The sequence below is a fragment of the Crotalus tigris genome, unplaced genomic scaffold, assembly GCF_016545835.1.
Source record: "Crotalus tigris isolate CLP2741 ecotype Arizona unplaced genomic scaffold, ASM1654583v1 scf7180000017861.769447, whole genome shotgun sequence".
Lineage (NCBI taxonomy): Eukaryota > Metazoa > Chordata > Lepidosauria > Squamata > Viperidae > Crotalus > Crotalus tigris.
The window spans coordinates 563,321-585,007 of record NW_024096682.1 but is presented as its reverse complement, the minus strand read 5'-3'; the positions used below and the strand labels follow the sequence as shown (position 1 = coordinate 585,007).

General features: G+C 38.4%; 1 protein-coding gene across 1 annotated transcript; it reads left to right on the top strand.

The window, feature by feature from the left end:
- The first annotated feature begins 8,389 nt into the window (after positions 1-8,389).
- On the top strand, positions 8,390-20,429 carry GJA1 (gap junction protein alpha 1). Its single transcript, XM_039343545.1, has 2 exons — positions 8,390-8,662; positions 17,006-20,429. The coding sequence occupies exon 2, from the start codon at positions 17,022-17,024 to the stop codon at positions 18,168-18,170; it is 1,149 nt and encodes a 382-aa protein (XP_039199479.1). The 5' UTR covers positions 8,390-8,662; positions 17,006-17,021; the 3' UTR covers positions 18,171-20,429.
- The last annotated feature ends 1,258 nt before the right edge of the window (positions 20,430-21,687 follow it).

The following is a 21,687-nucleotide window of genomic DNA, read 5'->3' as shown; positions in this document are numbered from 1 at the left end:
TGGGAGATATGGATTGAAATAACTTGCAAAGATGCAAATCAGCCTAAAGAAGACCAATTTTAGATGCTTCTGAAAGATGTTGTTTCTTTCCCTAATTAGGACCTACTAAATGGTTTATATAATGTTAGGGATGTTAACTTTGGCTGGAAACTGGTGGTTTAGTACCAACTAAGATTGAAGCTATTGGGGGTTGATGCCAATGCCTTGTTGATTAAATGGCTCAGATGGTTAACTAGTTTTGAAGGTTACAAGATAAGCTTACTTCCTCTGAATCATGTGTTGTGGAAAAAAGGCCTAAAAGTGTGTGTGTTGGGGGGGGGGAGGTATGAGGCTAAGAAGAATCAGTCCAGAGATATCACAATGGTTCCTTGGGGCCTTTGGATGATGGGCAGCAGATGTAAACTCAGTTTGCCTAAATTCTTTATATTCCCTTCATTTTCCCAATCTCTGGGTTAATGGAAAATTGAGTTTGGCAATTTCTTTCTTTCTTTCTTTGTATGCATTTTCTCAAGCAAGGAACACATACTGTGAGCATCTTATCTTTAAATTAAAGGGTTGCCCCAAGGTTAAAACAAAGCCCTCTTTTGTCAAAGCTTTGCTGCTTAATCTTTTTGATGCTATTTCAAAACAATCAGAATAATCTCTATTCAGCAGACTATCTTGTCTTTCTTGTACAATCTATAACTTTCATTAAATCAGCACAATTTGATTTTTAACTGCCTTCCTTTCTTCCATTCTCTGTGCTCTCCCTACCCCCTGCTCAAAAAAAGGTGAATTAAAGACTTAGATACTCCAGACAGCTTGCAAGCAAATTTTAGATTTACAGAATGTTAAGCCAACAAATAATAATAAATACTCGTTCATTAAATAGGCATTATTTGATGTCTTCAAAATGTAATATGTTGGTCCATTTTTCTAAGTTGAGTCCTGGACAATCTCCTAAGGACAATCTTCTACCCTAACTGCTATCTTCAAGGGACTGAAAATTCCAACTTTCTGTAAGCCTGCAAATGTTATTGTTACTGAGTTTCTATGAGTTAGGATCTTTAAAAAAAATTACATTAAGGAATGTTTCCTTTGGTTTTTCCGATCTCTCCTATCAGCCAGTTCATTGAGTGTACTTGAATTTTAGAATTGTGACAGCCTTCATTACTTTATGATTGTTACTTCACAGTTCAAAAATCAACAGTATTAGTTGGTAACACAGTGAGGTTCTAGAGATTAGGGTGGGTTGTATTTTTGATTCAAAATAACAAAGCCTTCCTATATTGTTGGGAAAATTCTGAAACTTTTTTTCTGTGCTTAATTTATTTTACCCTGACATTTCTGTGATTCACTGATGAGGGCAGAAAGATGCCCGAAGCATATTTTATTTTCTTATTCAGATTCGTGCCTTATGGAGAAATGAAATCATATATCTTTGTCTTATCTAGAAAAGAAGTACAAAGTTCTCCTAAAAAACAGATTCTCTTGCTTCTTGTAAGAAACAAATGATATTTGTATCTAGCTGATTAGGAAATTCAAATGGTGTTGTTAGAAGGCGCTGGGAAAAAGTATATGTAACATCAATTCAACTTGGGGCAAGATGTTCTCCTGTTACGAAAACAGCGACAGTATTATGATCACTTTTGTTTGAGCAGTTTTAAGGAGTCATAACAAAGGCTAGGGTTTGACATAAACACTCTTGGGAGCATGTCTTATTGAACTCAGTAAAGTGTATTTGTAGCATTGTACTTTGCTATGAGACTAAAGCTTGCAGGTGGCAAAGAAGAGGACTTTTGCTCTGTCTCCTCCACTCTTCCTTGCTTCTCCTCGAATTTGCTCCCATACATCTAGAGCAGATTTTGAGGATGCTCAGAAAGTTCCAGGAAAATTCTCTATGTTCTTTCTACTGATTTTGAAGTCATTCTGTATAAACGTAATTCAGACAGCAATCATATCAAAGTGAATCAAATAATTCTAAGCATGGGAACCATCAGATTGCTGGATAAAGTTGTGGTTAAGATGTTGGACTAAGATTAGGGAGACCCAGGTTCTCGGTGGAGGACTTTGGACTAGTAGTCAGTCCAGTCTACTTTGCAAGATGGTTGTTGGGAAAATGGGAGGAAGAAGTCACCCAAGATTCTGAATGGAAGGTGGGATATACAGTACATGTAATAAACACATATTTATCCAAAGATCTAATTACATACTGTATTTACATGTGTTGCATTACATTAATATAAGAGACAGTGTGGGTGTCCATAGGTTCTCAATGCTCATAGAAAAGAGATGGGACTTGAGTCACAACTCTCTGTAATCACTGCCATGAGACATCTCCTTTGTTCTATTTATTTCTTTATAGCCTAATCCTAAGATAGGATTTCAGCAATTTAGGAGTAAACAACATAGTATGGAAGCTGAACATGGGAGAATAGTGGAAATAGATCAACTTGTCAGGATATATGTGTCAAGACACATGACAATATGATGGTTTCTGTGTTACTAAGATTGTGTAATGATATCAAAAGATTACAAGGCCAGAATGAATATTATCTGAGCAGTGGCCTTCAGTGAACCTCCCGAAATCTAACAGCAGTGCAAAATTCTCAGCTGTCAAAATATAGGAACAGCACAGAACAATCAGCTTGTGAGTTGTTTAAATAGCATTTGCTGCTGGAATATCTGTTATGCCTTTCAAGGAATTGCTGAGACCTCCAGAGTCAAAATAAGGATAAAGGCCATTTTCTAAGGTGAAAATTACAACTGATGTTGGCTGCTATTCTGATGTTTTTAATTTTGCTTAAGAAAAACTGGAAGGGGGAGGGTGTCTCCAAATTATAATGAAGCAGCAGAAGCTCATTAACTCTGATTTTCTATATTTTATTCAATTGCACCTTATTATTTTTAAATAAAGAACCCACAGCTGTGAACATACCTAATACTCCTTCCTCTTTTCTCCACAACTACAGCTGAGGTTAATTGGGCTGAGAGACAGTGACTGGCCCAAAGTTACGCAGCTGGCTTTCATACCTAAGATGGGACTAGAATTCATGGTCTCCCGGTTTCTAGTCTGCTTCCTAAATAAATTATTTTATCAAATTTTTAAAGCCACCCATCTACCTCACAGAGGAACTCTATTAACCCTGTAATAGAAAAGTAATTAACCCTGTAATAGAAAAGTACCACTTGAGGAGAGCTATTTTAAAGGAGAAACACTATATATATATATATATGTATATATATATATATGTATATGTATATGTATATGTATATGTATATGTATGTATGTATATGTATATATATAAGCGATAAAAATAAATTCGAACACCAGGATAATATCAAACTAAAAGCTGTTTATCGCATGGCTTTACCCAGGATTCGCATTTTTAATATATATATTAAAAATTGTGTATTTCCTAACATACACAATTAATATTTAACAATATGTAAACAAAACAATCTTTAAACGTGGAAGCTTTCAAGTAAAATTAATGCTGAGCAGTTTGAACGTCTTGAGTTCTCTGCTGGAAGATTTCAAGGAAAGAACTGGAATATAGGCTAAAGGTCAAACTATAAATTGCATAGTTCTGTTTTAATAATAACAATACAGTATTAAATGTATAAGATACCCAACTCCCAGGGACTCTGGGCAGTTTACAAATGGTTAAACATATTTAAACCAAGAAAACAACACAAAGAACAACAAATATGGCAGAGATAACAAACCCAGATGGGGACAAACATAAAGAAAAGATGTCTGTCATCCTTGCTAAAATCCTAGGTGAAGATACACTTCTTCAGGGCCCTTCGAAACACCAGGAGGGTGGGTGCTGTTCAAATTTCAGGATGGGGAAAACCTCATTGACAGAGAAAGTAATAAAGATGGTGTACTTCCAAGGACCCAGTAGGTGGCTTTGTTTAACTAAAGGAACCCTGTTGGAGAGAATATTAATCTTATTGCTGCTTCTTTGCCCCAAGTTGCTTGAACGAGGACAAGATATCAATATGTAACCAATTCACAGCAAAGCACGCTTGGGCAGGGCTGTTTTGCAAAGGGCAAAGAATGAGTTTAAGGTTGCTTTTAGGGAACTGACATTGTCAAGCACTGGCTCCTCATCTGCTCTCTGTGCCTTTGCCTTTTGTTGCCTAACTCTTCCAAAGCAAACGTGAGGAATCTCAGGAACATTTGCTTATCTCACTCTCTCTATTTCTGGCAAATCTACAGATGGAAATGAGTAATTGAAAATGGGGCAACTGTGGCAATTACTCCAAGGAAACTGATCCGAAGAAAGAGGAAGAGGAGCTTGCACAAAGGAACAACCTCCTCCCAGAGCTGTGTCTGTAAGGAAATTTCTTTTTCTCCTTTCCCCTAGAACTCCATTGCTTGCTGCCTTCACACAGAAGAGGGAGCATCTGTTGTTGTTTCAAAATATACATAGCAAGTGGAACAGTTGGCTGAGTTGTTCACACCCCAGTGATAGGCTTCTCTTCTTTGCAGCAGGGATCCCCATGAGAGGAAGCAAATGCTCCAATCGTCAGAAGCTCAACCGGATTTAGATTTATCACCCCACATGGGTTCTTAGAAAGACGTTTTACTGAATACACTGGAACTTATTTCTGAGTAACTGTGTATAACAATTAACTTGAAAGGCTTGCTATTTTGTGGGATTGTCAAAATAAAACTAAAACAAAGAGCTGCCAAGAATATTATTTATTAAATTTTTATCTTGCTTGTATTACTTTCTAAGTAACTCAAGAGGCCAAACATAGGTGATACTCCATCCTCCTCCCATTTTCCATACTGCAACAACCTTGTAACGTGAGTTGGGCTGAGAGGGAGCGTGATTGGCCCAAAGTCACATAGCTAGCCTAACGCGGGATTAGAATTCACAGTCTACTGATTTCTAGGCAGGTACCTTAAGTACTATACCAGACTGGTTCCATTTCAACTCTTAAAAGAGAAAATTTCACATTCAAGGCTCCAATTTAGAGGTGAGATTTCTAATTTCTTGAGCACCAGTACAAAAGATGTGATGATAGTCCAACAAAAGCAAAACCTGAAATAGTGATGTTTGCTTCAGTCTTAGATGTTATGGCAAAAGCACAGGCACTCTTGGTTTGTTTATACTGTTGATCAGAGAACTTCTTGGAGATAAAGAAGATTACAGGAGTGAGACAAATATGTTTGTGTCTCCACTACAGCAATGGAGCTAGGAAACTCAACATGGATGATGCCTTGAAATTTACATAAAGATAAAAAACAAGCACCAAAAATAAATAAATACTGTATGGAAATGCCAAGGTAACTTGCTTGCATTTCAGTTTATTAAATGCAATTTAATTTAAAAAATTTTTAAAAAAATTCTCAGAATCTTGTTTCAGGAAATCAAACTTAGCTTATATCCAAATTTTTCTATATTAGTTATAAATTGCTTATAAAAAGGGGGGCATTTAAAATGGGGTTAAGGTCTAGAGTTTAGTTATAAATGTACTTTAATGCAATATTATGCTCATATTCCTAGGCATAAATTCAAGTGTTGACTTCAATAAGCCTCGCTCCCAAGGGACCATGTGTTGAACTATTACCATCAGTTGTGAACCAAAATTGAAGACTAAGCCTAACCCTTTTTTTTGCACTAAATCCATCTTTAAATAAATTTAAATTTAATTTTAATCAAACTTTGCATAACTGGACTGCCATACTCAAGGTGGCCACCAGATGGCAGCACAGAGTTAGGATTTTCGGAGCCAGATATGGGACTCCATTTAAATTACTCATTAGTTTTACAATAAAGCCTTTCTCAAGTTGGTGACTTGTCTATATAATTTTCCTGGCAATAACTTGGATGTGGTTTGTAATGGAAACTAATTTTACCCTCTCCTTCCTGGCCACATTCATAGTTGCAGTGCAGCTGAATTTGGATGAGTCTATATAGTTGATCCTATATCTGCTAAAAATATATAGCTATAAATAACAATCAAAGACTTTCCTTTACAGATGTGGTAGGAAAAGTATGCAAAAGTACAGCTTCTGGAATTCTTTTCAACTCCTTAGTAGCTGCTCTGCCCTGGGTGACATCACTAGGAGGGAGGGGGCTTAGAATGGAGCAATCAGCAGCATTCCATGCAGCTGCCCACCTTCAGCTCCCAGCTGGATGGCCCCCTTTTTTTTTTAGCTGAACAAAATGACACCACTTTTTGGGTGCGGTTGAAATGAATTAAAAAGCAAGTAGCTGTGGAAATAATGAAACATTACAATATTATCTAGAGAAAGTGAAGAAATAGGGCTGGTTTTCTCCAACTTTCATTAATACAGATAATCCTTGACTTCTGATTGGTCACTTAGGGACTGTTTGAAATTATTGACAGACCTTGAAAAAGGAACTTACCACCCAGATTCAAAGTAACTCTGTAGTCACTTGGCCGCATGTTGGGCCCTCAATAACCAGCCCACATTTAAAGCCGTTTGCAGCGCCCCATGTTCAGGTGTCTGTGATTTGCCATGTTTTGGCCCAAAAAACCCCCCCAATGTTTACTTCTAGTTCCTGGTAAAACCTGACCCAAAGTGAAGAATCAGTTCGCTAATGACCGCTGTTTTCATTCTACAACTACTGCATGGCCATGTTCACCACCGCAAACAGGTCATAAAATCAGAAACAGTCATGTGGTTACTCGCTTTACAACTATCATAACTTGCAGATTCAATTATGGTGGTAAGTCGAGGATTTCCTATAGTGTCAACCTATGTTAAAACACAGCAGTAGATTTGGGAGGGACTAAAGGAAATACTGTGATTACCTGCTAGAATTTGCTACCTGGAGAAGCAAAAGTCTGGCCAGGAGGTAAAGGAACTGAAGCATGTCTCTGAAGGCTACTGAAGAAAAGTCCACATATCAGAACTTTTCTGTGCAATAGTATATTTGGTCTAAGGCAGGGATGTCAAACTGCCGGCCCGCAGGCCAGACGCATCATCCAGAAGCCACGTCCACCCCATTGCCGGCAATGGCAAAACCGTCCCGATACGTTGCGTGACGCCACGTGACGTCACGAGTTTGACATGTCTGGTGAAACCAGGAGACTGTTCTACTCCCACTAGCCATGAAAGCCAACTCTGGGTCAGTCGCTCTTTCTCAGCCCAACCCACTCCGCAGGGTTGTTGTCATGGGGAAAATAGGAGAAGGAAGGAGTCTTAGGTACGTTTGACACCTTTAGTTACTTATTAAGTAATAAGGGTGTGATTAAGAAACCTTAAAAAAAAATCTAAAAAGAAACATGTTGAAAAGAGGTGGGAAGAAAGGGATTCTTTCCAGAAGCATTGATTGGCCATTGTGGAAATCAGGAAGCCCAACTTAGTTTGTGTTTCATAGTAAACAAGTTTGATCTAATAGTATATCTCAGAATAGATAATATACAACAGTATTCTCTTCTTTGGGACTCAAAGCTAGGCTCTTTACCCCATACACACATACTAGCGTGGATACCCATACATACACAAATGAAATGTTGTGTATGTAAAAATCACTACATATATGAAGAACTATATAATTTGAGCTTGCTTCTCATCCTTTGGTACACTCAGGGTTAAGAACTTAGTTCCTAGGATTTTGGCACTTCTGTCCAATTAGCAGAGAGTAGCCCTCGTTTTACAGCTGGCTATTCCACACCGAGACTAAGTCTCTGATTCCAAGACTTTGCCACATTTCTTTAGGAGCAGGTTTCTCTGTTGTCTTTATTGTCCCCTCCCTTCCAATGCTTGGGAAATTGTTCAACTCTGTAGTAGAGTCTGCAAGGAAATGGGGGACGCGGATGGACTCAGAAATGCACGGCTGAGGAAAAAGAGCAGCGAAGGCATCAAAGCAAACATAGGGCAACCACTAGGGGGAAGCCACTCCAGATGTCTTTCTCCATGTACTATCATACCTTGTGAAGTTCTCCAGGGAGAATTCACCCTGAATGATGTGCACACATGTTTGTGGTGTCATGGCTTCTGTTGCTAATTCACATATGCTTTTTTTGGGTGGAGGGAGGGATACGGAGTTGTGGCAGGCCAGCTGCTGATGAAATCCGGTTGAACTCACCACTGGCCCATGGCAAACCCAGCACGGAGGTAGTTCACACCTCTGTGTTTCATGCACTAAATTAAGTCAGTGTCACTTCCCTCCAGCAAGAGCAAGTTCTGGATACCATCCCAGTTTGGTCTCTTTCATGTATCCCCATTCTTTAAAACTATGTGCTTACTCAGCCACTTCAGTCTCTCTGTCTGTCTGTCCCCCTCCCCCCCCATTTTTTTTTCAAGCCGTCTCCTGCTTCTGTGTCTTCTCTGGGCTTCCTCCTCCCCTCCCTTGGCAGTCCCACCTCTAATGCTCTCACCCCTCCTCTTCAGCTCCTCCCTCACAGCTAGTGGCTGGAAAACTTTTAAAAAGCTCTCTCAGTTCTTCAAGTTAAGGGTGAAAAAAAGGGGGTGTTTGAGATGGGAGGGAGGATGTGCTCTTTTCTTCCCCTCTGAAGACCCGTCAGCAGTTTTCTTCCAGGCAAAAAGGGGAAGGAAGGACACCAGCCATCACCAAGAGACAGGAGACTTTAAAGTTTAAATAGGCAGGTCTGAGTGCCTGGAAGAGGCACTTGAGTTTTAACCTCTGAAGAACTGAAAAGCTGAAGCTCTTCTCTGCTGCCCGGGAAGGTAAGGATGGAGGTCAGGGGAAAAAAGTTTCATTTGGAGTTCCTTCCAACAAACTTTCTTAAAGACTAAGGTTACCTGTGATTTGAAAACTATATATGTAGTTATATGTGTGTGTTTATATAAATTATATATATAACTATATACGTTTAAATATGTACATAATATGAAACGTTTTGATATGATTTTTTAATGTTGCCAGTAACAATTATAATTTCCTTTGATATTAATGGGTTTCTTGCTTCTTTCCAGAATATTTTTAATGTGACTAGACCTTTACCAGATTAACCAACCCGGGAGGAGCCATTTGTTTAATAGTTTAGGTCGAGCTTAAGCTTTCTCACCCAGTATAATTTTGTTTTAATTTTCACCTTATTTACTGAAGGAGAATGTTTTTTGTCTGCGTAACAAAAATCCCTTTCTTTACAGCAAGGTACCCAACGCAGGCGGCAGCAATCTGCTGAAGTTTCTCAATTACTTTTAAAGCTGCTCTAGAAATCTGAAATGACCATAACTTCTTTAATTCTCCCTCCCATCCCCCCGCCATAAAGATGCACACGTATACACATATTGTTTTCATAGGGAAATTGTGGTTCGGGCTTTCGGGTTCATACCAAGCATGGTCCTTAATTGGGGCTTTGTTCTGCTGCTGCTGCTTCTGCTGTTAACTGCTAATCGGATGACTTTCCACGTGGTCTCCCTCACCTCCACCTCCCTTCTAGTTCATAGACGCGAAGGTTGGAGAAGGGCTAGAAGCGAGGTTGCGTGTAACTGGGTTACTTGAATCCTAGGAGCCCAGAGGCGCCGGGCGGGCTGGATCTCTTCTGCCTTACTCCGCTGGCAATTTCAACCAAACTTTTTTGTTGTTGTAACCTGAAATTGTGCAAGACAGGCGTTCAGCGAATAGTAATCTGACTGTGGCAAACTGGTTCCTAAAATCCGATTATAATCGTCGCTCAGCACTGGAAGGAAGAGTCAGTGTCTACGTTTGCTTTTTTTTTTTTTTCCTTTTTTTTTTTCCCTGAAGGCAATCATTTTATTCTTTCTAGTTAGCAATGGGAAAAAGTTTTTGGTCGCTAAGGAAGGCTGAAAACCAAAACAGCCAATCTCGTGTTTGGTGAACTCCTCTGCTCCTCTCTTATGCCAGCCTCGGCTTTACTTTACTTCTGCCCTAGCAGATTGGTCAATCTGCTGTGCGCACAATTTTAAAAACAGAAGAATTTTAGGAGAGATTTGTTTTGTTACAGCCAGCGAGGTCAACTAATGGAAGAATGAAGTCTCTCTGTTTCAGAAAACTCCTTGTGTCTTTGGGGGGAGTGGGGAGAGGAGGTAGAGAGAGGAAGGGACATTCCTTCAGCCATGTTGCCCATCTGGAGCCTCCAAAGTTTGAAAAAACACTTTATAACAGCTCTGGGGAATTGCTCGTGCTAAACTGTGATACATTTAATAAATGAGAGATGCACTTGTGGAATTCCACAAGGAAAAGAAATTAGATGCCCTGTTTCTTAACAGAAATACACTTTTAAGTCACAAGGATAAAGTTTGTGTTTAGCAAGAAGTGCTAAACAGAGATTGATCTGGATGTGGGGAAATGCAAATCCAGGCAAAAAAGAGTAATTTTGAGGTTGTAGTGATGAGATAAAACTGCCTTTAAGTTTGGAAGGAAAAAAAAGAGATAGAATGGGAATAAAACTTATAGTGCTTTCAATGGGTAAAAGAATTTTGCAAAAAAAAAAAACCCCACAACCCTTCTAAAGTGAGTCATTGTTCCCATTTTATAGATAGGTAAATGAGACTCACAAGAATAAATAACCAAGAATTTGGAGCGGAACTTAGTGATTAAGATGGTATTCAGCGAAGCTTACCCCTTGGTATAACTTTAAAAAGTGCAGCTTTAACTTCCATAGCAGAGGAATTCAGATTTGTAACTCCTAAGTAATTTTTATTGCATCCAGTGAGATTTAATTTTGCAGTAAATGAGCTTGGAGTTTTTACATAGCACTGCAAATATAATGCAGATTTACTATGAATAAGTCTCTTTGAATGTTATGATTTAACCTTACATGTGTAGGTTAAGCTGCCTGTCAACCAGATGTTAGACATATCACACAAACATATACAAAATGTGTATGTGCCTACCCAATTGATTCAACTATATATTTTTTTCCGAAGAACATTGTTACAGAAAATTACATAGCTGTAAAGAATAATAAATTGTTCATGCCGCCCAGTGTGTTTTTCAAAATGTTGCACAGGTCATAGTAGACATTAATCTTCAGCAAATGTGTGTAGTTTTAGCTACAGGATAGGATTTATATGCAATATTATTAGCGCTCTGATATAAATTATTAGAATTATTACAGAATTAGAATTATTAGAATTATTACGGCTACCAGCTCTGGCTGTAAAACTCCATATAACCACCAGATGGCAGCAATAATCTCTTAATATTATGGAAGTTTTGTTAAATAGTTTCTGTACTTTTTTTTTTTTTTTACATTTATAACCTTCTTCTCCAAGATCCTTCGGGTAGTATTTAAAAATCATCCTCCCAATCCCATCTCACCCCCAGCCCCAAAACTATGTTAGTGCAGATTAGGCTGAGAATGGTGACTGGCTTCAGATAGTACAATGAGCTTGTGTGTGAGTAGGAATCTGAACTTGGGTCTCCCTGAGCCAAATCCACTTCTCTAACCATAACAGACTAGCTTAGCAATAATCCCATACATTAGGGTCTTTTCAGGTCTCTGCTGTAATCGGATTTGTATTCTTATTACAGAGGCTTTTAGAAGGATTTCTTGGCTGTTTGGATTTTTAAAAGGAAACTAAGTAACTATCAGCTAAGGCATCTTCCAGTATTAAGTTCCCTACTATTAATCAGTATTCAAGACATCTGTATTTGTATTCAACTTTTCCCTATTAGTTAATTACAGGTCCAGTTTTGCTATTATTTGAGCAATTTATGATGCCTGTGGAGGATTATGTGTGCCACAGTTTCTTTTTCTAAACCATGTATATATATGTATATTCCGTAAATGTATAGATACATCATCATCATTTTAGCCATTGTGCCCTGGGGGGCGTGGCCAGGGTGAGTGTGGCTACTGGGTGGGCATGGATGGAGTGGGTGTGGCCTACTGGGTGGGTGTGGCCAGCTCTACATCATTCGTGTCATGGGGGCCTGGGCAGGAGTGGGACAGATCTGAGGGTCTCTGGCAGAAGGGGATGGGACCAGGGCAAATGCCAAGGCATGGTCCACTGGAGAAGCCTCACTGTTCCTCTCAGGCCATGCTGGGGGGGGGGCCTTGATGGTGGCATGGGCTGCCTGGAGCCCTGGGCAGCAGAGATCAAATGCCCAGCCTGGCCCTCAAGCATCCGCACCATTTCTAGGGCCTTGTGGAGCTAAGACTGAGCTAAGACTGAAATATGTTTCAGCATAGATGGCCACCACAAAATTGTACATTGGCTCTTGACTGCCCTGGGTCAGGGCCAAGGCAGCGGGGGCCGTTTCCTCACTGTTTCCAGGATGGCTTCGCGGGCATGGCCCGCGGGCCTTGTGTTTGACATGTCTGTACTACAGGATGAAGGCCTCTTCCAACTGTTTTCTTTATTTTGTTGCTATCTTTATACTATTACCGTTTATTACCAGTTGATAACTATTACAATATACTATTGTTTTTCAATTACTTCTATGACAATGTTTATACTATTACCTATTTCTCTGTTACAATTAGCTATGTACTATGCTCTATACCAGGGTGTGAAACTTCTGCGGCAATGCAAAAAAAGTCCTTTCTTCTTCAGTTAACGACTACCATGTAGAGCCCTTGCACATTTTTTATGTTGTGCTTTATTTTCCTGGGCTCTTATATTTTTCCTCTCATTTAGACCATCTACTCCTGAAAGAAAAACACCTTTCATTTGGCTGCTATACAGTTTGCTGGTGATTGAAAAGCTGCAAACTCTGCATCTCTGCCACTCTCCTCCCACACCTGTGTCAAGGTTTGCCTGCAGTTGTGTAGATGCTGGGGGAAAGGCTCAAATGGGAGGGAAAGAAGGCAGCACAGGTGCTTGCAATTTCACTAAGCAGCCTCTTCTCTCACAATATGTAATAATCCAGCACATTTGGAGAGTACTACATTAAGAAGGGTGATCTGATTATTGTATTTTTGTCAAGTAAACTAGTATCCACATTCCAGTCCTTGGAACATTCTTGGCCTTTTCTATCCAAGAGCTAGGCGTTGAGTTACAACAGCTCTCACACACAGAACTGGCACCACACCGCTATGACTTGGAATTCTGGGTGCCTCCTGAGACTCCATTCAGTTATCCACATAGGTACTTGAGCTTCATTTAATCTATGAACCATATAATATGATTCATAGACCAATGTCCTTCATTTTTCTACTTGCTTTTTTTCCTTTTAAAAGAAACACAATGAATGACACAATGAATGCTTTCCCATTTATCCTGCTAAAAATAAAATAAATATATAAAAATAAAATAAAAATAAAAATCCCTGTCTTAACTATTGAAGTACAGGGAATTCTCGACTTAATGTTTCTGTTGAAAGCTAAACAAGGCAGTTATCAAGTGAGTTGTGCCTCATTTTGCAACCTTTCTGCCACAGTTGTTAAATGAGTCATTGCAGTCTGGTTTCTCCCATTGACTTTGTTTGTGGAAGCTGACAGGGAAAAGGTTACAAATAATGACCACATGACCCCAGGATAATGTAACTGTCATAAATATGTGCCAGTTGCCAAGCACCCAAATTCTGATCACTTGGCCATGGACATAAGTGAGAAAAATGGCCGCGTCATTTTTTTTTTTTCCAGTGGCAGGTTGTAACTTTGACAGTCACTAAACTGAAAGGTCATAAATCAAGGACTTATAGGCAGAGAGAGGACGCTCTGTAGAGAGCTGTGATTTCAACTTTCCTGCCCTTCAAAAGTTGCCCAACGGATGTGACACGCTCTACGAGCCAGGTTCAGCAATAACTACATGTTAAGCTAGTTCTTGGGATCATGACATGCAGTACTGCCTTTGGCTGGCCCCTGACTGTCTTTTAAGTCTGACAAGCAGCGTCAATACAGTTGGCTGTACTATACTCACATCTGGCTTGGCAAAAATGAAAGCTTGATTGCCACAGAGGGAAAGGAACATTACATTTTCCACAGATGCTTCCCACATGCTTGGCTGTGAACCAAAGCGCCCAGCCAACCCACATGGCAAGCTTCTGTGTAAAGAAGCAGAATGGGGGAGCAATCCACGTGAACCCTTTCACTCACTGTTGTGTGTAAGGTTACAATTTGCCATAGGCAGAAAGGGAAGTTAAAATCAGGATGTCATTTTTTTTTCTAGAAAAGTAGCTCAAATAGTTGCTGGTTTAGGACTGAATATTGAATTATAAATGAGAGTAATCTTTCTTTCTTTGCAAAATTATGCCTGCACTCTTTTAATTTTCCACAAGTAGGGTACAGATTTGACTTTTTATTGATTAGGTCTTCATTTCTCTTGTATTTTCTTCTTCTATGATGAGCCCTGTTTCATGGCACAAGTATCACAGAAAAAAAAGGTGCTTTTTAATGACTCAGCTAGTTGAAGACTTGCTGTGACAGCACAGGTGTAGGCTGAGCTAGATGCCAATCAGTAAAGAGTTGCAAACAGTTTATGTCAGCAATAATATGCTAATTGCCAAGATAATATCAGAAAGAAGATACATGTGTAAGATCAGGGTTTTGATATTTATTCACATTCAGTCCTGAATGGATACTGAAATCATGAACCCATACCATCTGATTTCAAAGATTGTCCCAACTATCATATTTCAAGGCTTGTCATCTTAAAAGGTATAGTAGAAATGTACATCTCTTTAAAAATAAGCTGATAGCATAAGAATTAACTTTTTTGATAGTGAGAAAGATTAACAGTTCTCAGAATTTGCAGTACTTATAAACCTATTGCAGGACTATGGTTGATAGAAGTCTATGGTCCGTGTCTTCTAGTAAGTGAATCATGCAGTAATTCCCACCTGATCATTATTCAGACTTCTTTGATTATGCAAAATATAACTGCCAGAGAAGCAAAATATTTACAGGACACTGCTAGGAATTCATGTTTTCTTTTGATATCAGAAGGTAACTTGCATGTGTAAAATAGCATTTACAGGCTGAAAAGGCCATCATTTTCACTCAAGAGCAGGGCTTTTTTTGTCATAGAACGCCCAGAACGAGTTCTGGCACCTTTTTTGGATGGAACCTTGTAGGGTAGGCAAGGTGGGTTGTATGAGCGTTCTGGCACCTTTTTTTTTTTTTTTTTTTTTTTTACAAAACACTGCTCAAGAGTATCTCAAAACATAGCATTTCTTAATGGAGATATTTTACATTTGCAACTGGAGGCTTGGGCAGCAAATGAAGTATATTTGTTAATTCTAACTCATGTTGACTTTCCTAGCATGTGTGTTCAAATACATGCACTTAGAATCACCATTTTGCTGAACAATTGAAAAATACTTCTTGGAAGATTCTGGAGACTAGCTTTCAGATCAGTATTAAAACTGAAATGGCCAATTAAGATGGGATACAGTTTAATTTATAATTATATGCAGTTTATAATGAGGACAGTATCTTAAAAAAATCCATTGGATCTCTGGTACAATATACATAAGATATTGTGATTGAATTTGTAAATTACTTGAAAAGCCCTTCCATTACACTGAATCTAATGTAGTGTGTTCTTTTTAATTTTATTCTATCCACTTATTCTCCTGTTTTTCTTTTGCTCCATTCAAAGCAGCAAGAAAGAATGCCATTGCCTGGTCTCCATTGAAACGTTTGGACGTTCAAATACCTTTTTTTAAAAAATGCTAATTATTGGGACACATGGTTTCATAATTAATTCAAGAAAGATAAACTGTATCTTCAACCTGGGCAGGTTAATTTAGAAGCAGCTTATGTTGAAGAAGAAGAAATACTTAACCAAACACCTAATGGAATAGATAATATCTTTCAGAAGTGTATATATACATAAGAGTTCTATATTAATGCATATATAGATGCCAATGAAATGTTCAGCCTCCTAACCAGATGCTAACTCCAGATGGGCACTTTCAAGGCTCTTGGTGATTCTCTTATAGCATCCTTGAAACTAGGGAGCTGTTCAAAGAAAGAATGCTTGTTGAGCAGAGAACTGTCCTTAGCCTATCCTTCAAAGGATTGAAAAGAGATACTAGCAGTTGGCAGTATACCAAGTTACATAAAATAAAAAAAAAAACATAGGCTTCTATAGACTAGGACACACCAACAACCTATATACAGCACATTTGTATATATATTTAATTAGAGAAGCCTATTATGTTCAATCAATGGAGCAGAGTAGTAAATAACTATGTTTAGGATCGACATCTCAATGTGATCATTAAGTATATGTGAGAATTATATAAACAAAAAGGTGGGATATGAATCAAATCTATTAACCCAAATATTTTCATTTAAGGAACCACACAGATTGTCAAAAGACAAAAATAGAATCCCTGTTCTCATTAAAGATGTATCTCCCTGAGACTTTTTTGCATAGGCATTGACAGAGCTGTAAGAATCTTTAAAATGAATTACTGTTAAGAAACATCAGTTTCTTCGAATTGTTTGAGTAATTTAGGCTTCCCCCCCTCCTCCTGGGCAACCTAGGGAACCAATGAAGTTAATTTTGCCTGTTAGAACAAATTTAAAAATCTATGTTAAATTGAAAAGAGATACTGCTGTCTTTTAATTAAATAGAAAAGATGTATACTATCTCTTTCCATAGTAGTGGGCCAAAGCAGGACTGACTGACTGACTGATTGATTGATTGATTGATTGATATATTTTACTATTTTTAAACTTTTCTACAATAATATTTTTTTAATAAAGATTTTATTGGTTTTTTTTTCATAAACATTATTGTTGGCTAGAGGAAAGAATGAAGGATTAGGAATTGAACATGTATTAGCATAGTAAACTCCAGACAACTCGTCGATTGGAAAAATTAACATATGTCTACAATAATATTTTTGTTTTCAATTGCAATTTCAGTCTAAAATAGCTTTGTATTAGAAAGAAACTCTAGAATGGAATTGATAATGGCATAGGTGTACTCACAAACACTCTAAAGAACACAGGCTTGCACAATAAAATTTCCAGATTGTTAACCTTGTTTCATTCATCACATAGACAATAGTCCTGCGATCATAACCCAGTTATCTTAATTTCACATACAGGTGTTTCGTCATCCCATCCTCATGCATGCGCTGTAGGTCATGAATGAATTATGCAGGCCATGCTTCAGCTCTTTTCCTTTGTTCTCTTTCAGGAAGCAGGTAGAGAAGATGGGCGACTGGAGTGCCCTTGGTAGGCTCCTGGACAAAGTCCAAGCCTATTCTACTGCTGGAGGAAAGGTGTGGCTCTCTGTCCTTTTCATTTTCCGAATCTTGCTTCTGGGGACAGCAGTGGAATCTGCCTGGGGAGATGAGCAGTCAGCTTTCCGATGCAACACTCAACAACCAGGTTGTGAAAATGTCTGCTATGACAAATCGTTTCCGATATCTCATGTGCGTTTCTGGGTGCTGCAGTTCATTTTTGTTTCGGTGCCAACCCTTTTGTATTTAGCACATGTCTTCTATGTGATGCGAAAAGAAGAGAAACTAAACAGGAAAGAGGAGGAGCTCAAGGTGGTCCAAAGCGAGGGAGTCAATGTAGACCTGCCTCTAAAGCAGATAGAAATCAAGAAGTTCAAGTATGGGATTGAAGAACATGGCAAGGTCAAAATGCGCGGTGGGCTGCTTCGTACTTACATCATCAGCATCATTTTCAAATCTATCTTCGAAGTGGCCTTTGTAATGATACAGTGGTACATCTATGGATTCACTCTGCAAGCCATCTACACTTGCGAACGGGTGCCATGTCCACACAAAGTGGATTGCTTCCTCTCTCGTCCTACAGAGAAAACCATCTTTATTATCTTCATGCTGGTAGTATCCATAATATCTCTGACTCTCAACATCATTGAGATCTTTTATGTCACCCTCAAGAGCATTAAAGATCGCATGAAGATCAAGAGCAATACTTTCTCTCCCAGCAGCGGCTTAAGTCCCTCCAAGGACTGCGGATCTCCAAAATACGCCTACTTCAATGGATGCTCCTCTCCGACTGCCCCCTTGTCGCCCATGTCTCCACCAGGATACAAGCTTGTAACGGGAGATAGGAACAATACATCATCCTGTCGCAACTACAATAAACAAGCCAGTGAACAAAACTGGGCAAACTACAGTGCTGAACAGAACAGGATTGGACAGGCTGGGAGCACCATTTCCAACTCACACGCCCAGAACTTTGAATTTAATGATGAGCCGGAGAGCACCAAGAAAGTGGGCTCTGGCCACGAGCTCCAGCCTCTCACAGCGGTAGACCAGCGGCCACCAAGTCGTGCCAGCAGTCGAGCCAGCAGCAGACCACGACCCGATGACCTGGAGATCTAGCCCTTTGGAGTTGCCGTAGTCAGTGCGACTATGAAATACGAATTGCATTAGCACGTGGTGTTCACGTGGTTCCCACGGAGGTGTGGTACTTTAACAGTCTCAGCCAGGAGATTTTAATAAGCAATATATAATTATATATATATTAAAAAATGTTGATTTTCTTTTTTTTTTCTGGTAACTGGGAAGTGGGGTGATGTGAGGGAGAACAGCACATACTGGTATTTAAAGTAGCTGGTTTAAAAGAAAATCTTAGTCAACACAACAGTAGGGGGAGTTGGTTTTTGTTTTGTTTTAGAAATATTATATGTCAGGAAATGTATGTCTATAATATGTCGATTTTTCTAAAGTTTCGTTTTTGTTATACTAAAAAGTTACACTGAAATAAATTGGGGGGGGTGGTTTAGGATGAAATGCAGATATCGTTCCTTTACTGAACAACTGGCAGCCTTAAGTCAGATATTGATCATTTTTCTATTAAGAACATTCCTTTGCTAAAATGTGCACTTTGGGACAATTTCCTGGGATGAACTTGTCATGCAGTTATCATCTGTTTCCCTGGAATCAATCAATTACATTTCAGACAAGGCCCACCCAATATGCTTTGACCATTTTCTTCCTGCTTCAGATCTTCCAACCTAAGTTAAGGAACCAGTTCAAGGATTTTTCAATTTTATTAAATTTCATTGTACCGCTACTGCAAGATTCTACCAACTTGGATATAGGATGCTCCTCAAACTCTCATTATTTTAGCTATGGTTGGGTGGCCATCCTGAAACAAGCCGTTTTGGAGATGATCAGAAAAATCATGGGTTGTTTGTTATTCTTGCTGGTTCCACTGCTTTTTAAAACTTGGTTTTGCCATGTCTCTCTGTGAATGCTTAGGAGAGGGATATGAAGCCAAATTGGGAATCATCTAGAAAACACAAATAGACAATGCAATCACATGCATAATTATTTGAAGCTGTGATTGTAATTAGCAAACCAACAAACTATGATTTCCAACTATTTTATTGCCTTCAAAGATCATATCTTATCCTACCACATACAAAATGGCTCAGTGTTACGTGTGGACCCTGCCAGAGCCTTCACTAATTACTAGCTATAAAATGTGACGCTGGACAAATGAAATCATTTTTGTCTGATGCAGTCATCTACTATGTACAAATCTTTTCACAGTTTAAGTTCCATCAGAAGCAGGGAGTTGGGCAATTGTGTGGTTGGAATCACAGCCACTATAACTAGAGTTATTTGTGGTTGCTATACAATCGCACTGATACACCCATAAAATGGTTAACTATTATGGGTTATTATGGGTCACTATCGTGTTTACATTAAAAGATTCCAGCAGTGCAAACAAATCAGGTATTCTTTTAAAGAATTTCAATATTTCCATATAGCAAGTGTATTTCACGAATTAAGGATATTTCAAGAATCAAGTTCCGGTGGCTTTTGAAAAACTTCCATTTGCATTCCAGCTAGACATTTTGCCACAATAAAACTTGTGAGTAAAACATCCAAAGTTGCATATTTCTACAATCAATTATCTTTCCTTAAAATTAAGGAAGAATTCTGCTTGTTTCTCCATCTTTTTATAATTTATGCTTGAATAACAAATATGGTAGTACTGGGAGAAGGGAAGATTGTTAGCCTGCCAATAATGTGAGAGACTTGAGGATAAATTACACATCCATATTGTGCAGTAATTGCAGTTATTATGTGATAGCTTGAGAGGTAGAGAAATTAATTAACTGTACTGCAACCTCATTGGATGGTGTAAATAGATCCTTACATAAACTGTTTTGAGCTGTACTAATAATCCCTATGATGATTTTAAGATATCAAGAATGTTACACTTGCTGGTCACTTATAAGTTAGCTCAATAATAACATGATTCAATTCACTTTTGATAGTCCATTTTTCTTAATGACAGTTTTAATATTTGCACACATTTTTGTCGGGGTGTAAGTGAGGCTGAAAGAGTACAATTCTAATTTATTTGAAATATATATTAAGGAAATATACCAGTGTTTATTTTCCATTTTCAACCACAGTGCCTTTTTAGTTCAACGCAGTTCATGCAGCTTCGGTTTCATTTTGCAGCAACACAGATTTAAATGTTTAATATGTTTTACTAAGTTGTTTGACATTCACTTTTAAAACTATTGTCATGCTCATTGATTGCATGCATACTTCCATAGTTCATCAAATCACACTGTCTGGAGAACAAACCTTAGTCAATAAAGTTTAATTTAGTATAAACTGGTTTGTCAATAGTCATTCTGTGTGTTGGTTTGGTTTAACTTGGTATTAAGTGGGCAGCTTGGTCCAGCTTGGCAGCTTGGTATTAAGTGGGCAGCTTGGTCCATTTAAATGCTCTAAATGGCACTTAAAAATGACAATCCATATGAACCAATTTATTCATTGTTAGGCCAACTCACACATTACTTATTTGAAAATACACACATAGCCGCTCATTAAGTAGGATCATTAAAAATCATGTACCATGTGAGATAAGCTGAACATGGTGAAACTGGTTCTGGTTATGTAAAGTTGTGTAGCTTTATGACATCAAATTATTTTTTTCAAAATTTGTGGAAAAAAGGAAACAAGCAATTGGGGTATGTGTGAGGGAATGGAATACCTATCCAGCTCTTAGACCACCTGTTTTCATCTTTAATTAAGCTCTCTGATAACACCTTAAAAATTATGTCATTTACACTTGAAATTAAAAACAGGGTGCTTCATATAACTTACAATTCAAAATGAAAAGGCTGGAATGTAAAAATAACAGATAAAAACATTGAAGCTCAGTAATATTTGCACATCTACAAACAATTCAAAACTACAGATGAACTAGTAAACTTTACATCAGAAGTCACCAGCAAGTGGGGAGGCATCTGCCAATCAGTATTGCTATGACTGGCAGATATTTTTGACAGGTGGTTATGCTCAGATTTATCATCATCTCAAAACATTCCAGACTTACATCTTGCTTTGCACAACCCTGATCAATTTGTGTTATGATTGCAGTCTCCCCCCACCACTACCTTAATGTCATAGGTGAGAATCTGTTTAAATGTTAGCTTATATAATAAACGGTATCTGTGGGTAAACTCTGAACGCTAAATACTGAAATGGAATTTCCTTGCATGTAAACCTTATAACCTTAGAGGACTGCTTGCCTTTCCATATACTGGGAAATTACAGTAGATAACTAAATATTCCTTGAACATTTCCATGTTATTTTCATTTCACATCTTTGCTATCTATATGGGAAACATGACGATTAAAACATCTCTAAATGCACAAGTTAAAGTGTTCTGTTTTCCATCTTTCAGGTGATTATGGTAAAACTTTCTGCAATCCTTTGGATTGCATCTTGAATCACAGAAGGCTTAGCTTTAAAGTTTGTACAACCCAACAGCTCTATGTCTAAAATTTCCTCTATGCACTCACATGGAAGTCTCAGCTACAGATGTGATGTGATCACATCTTCACACTATAGTAACATCGTTGG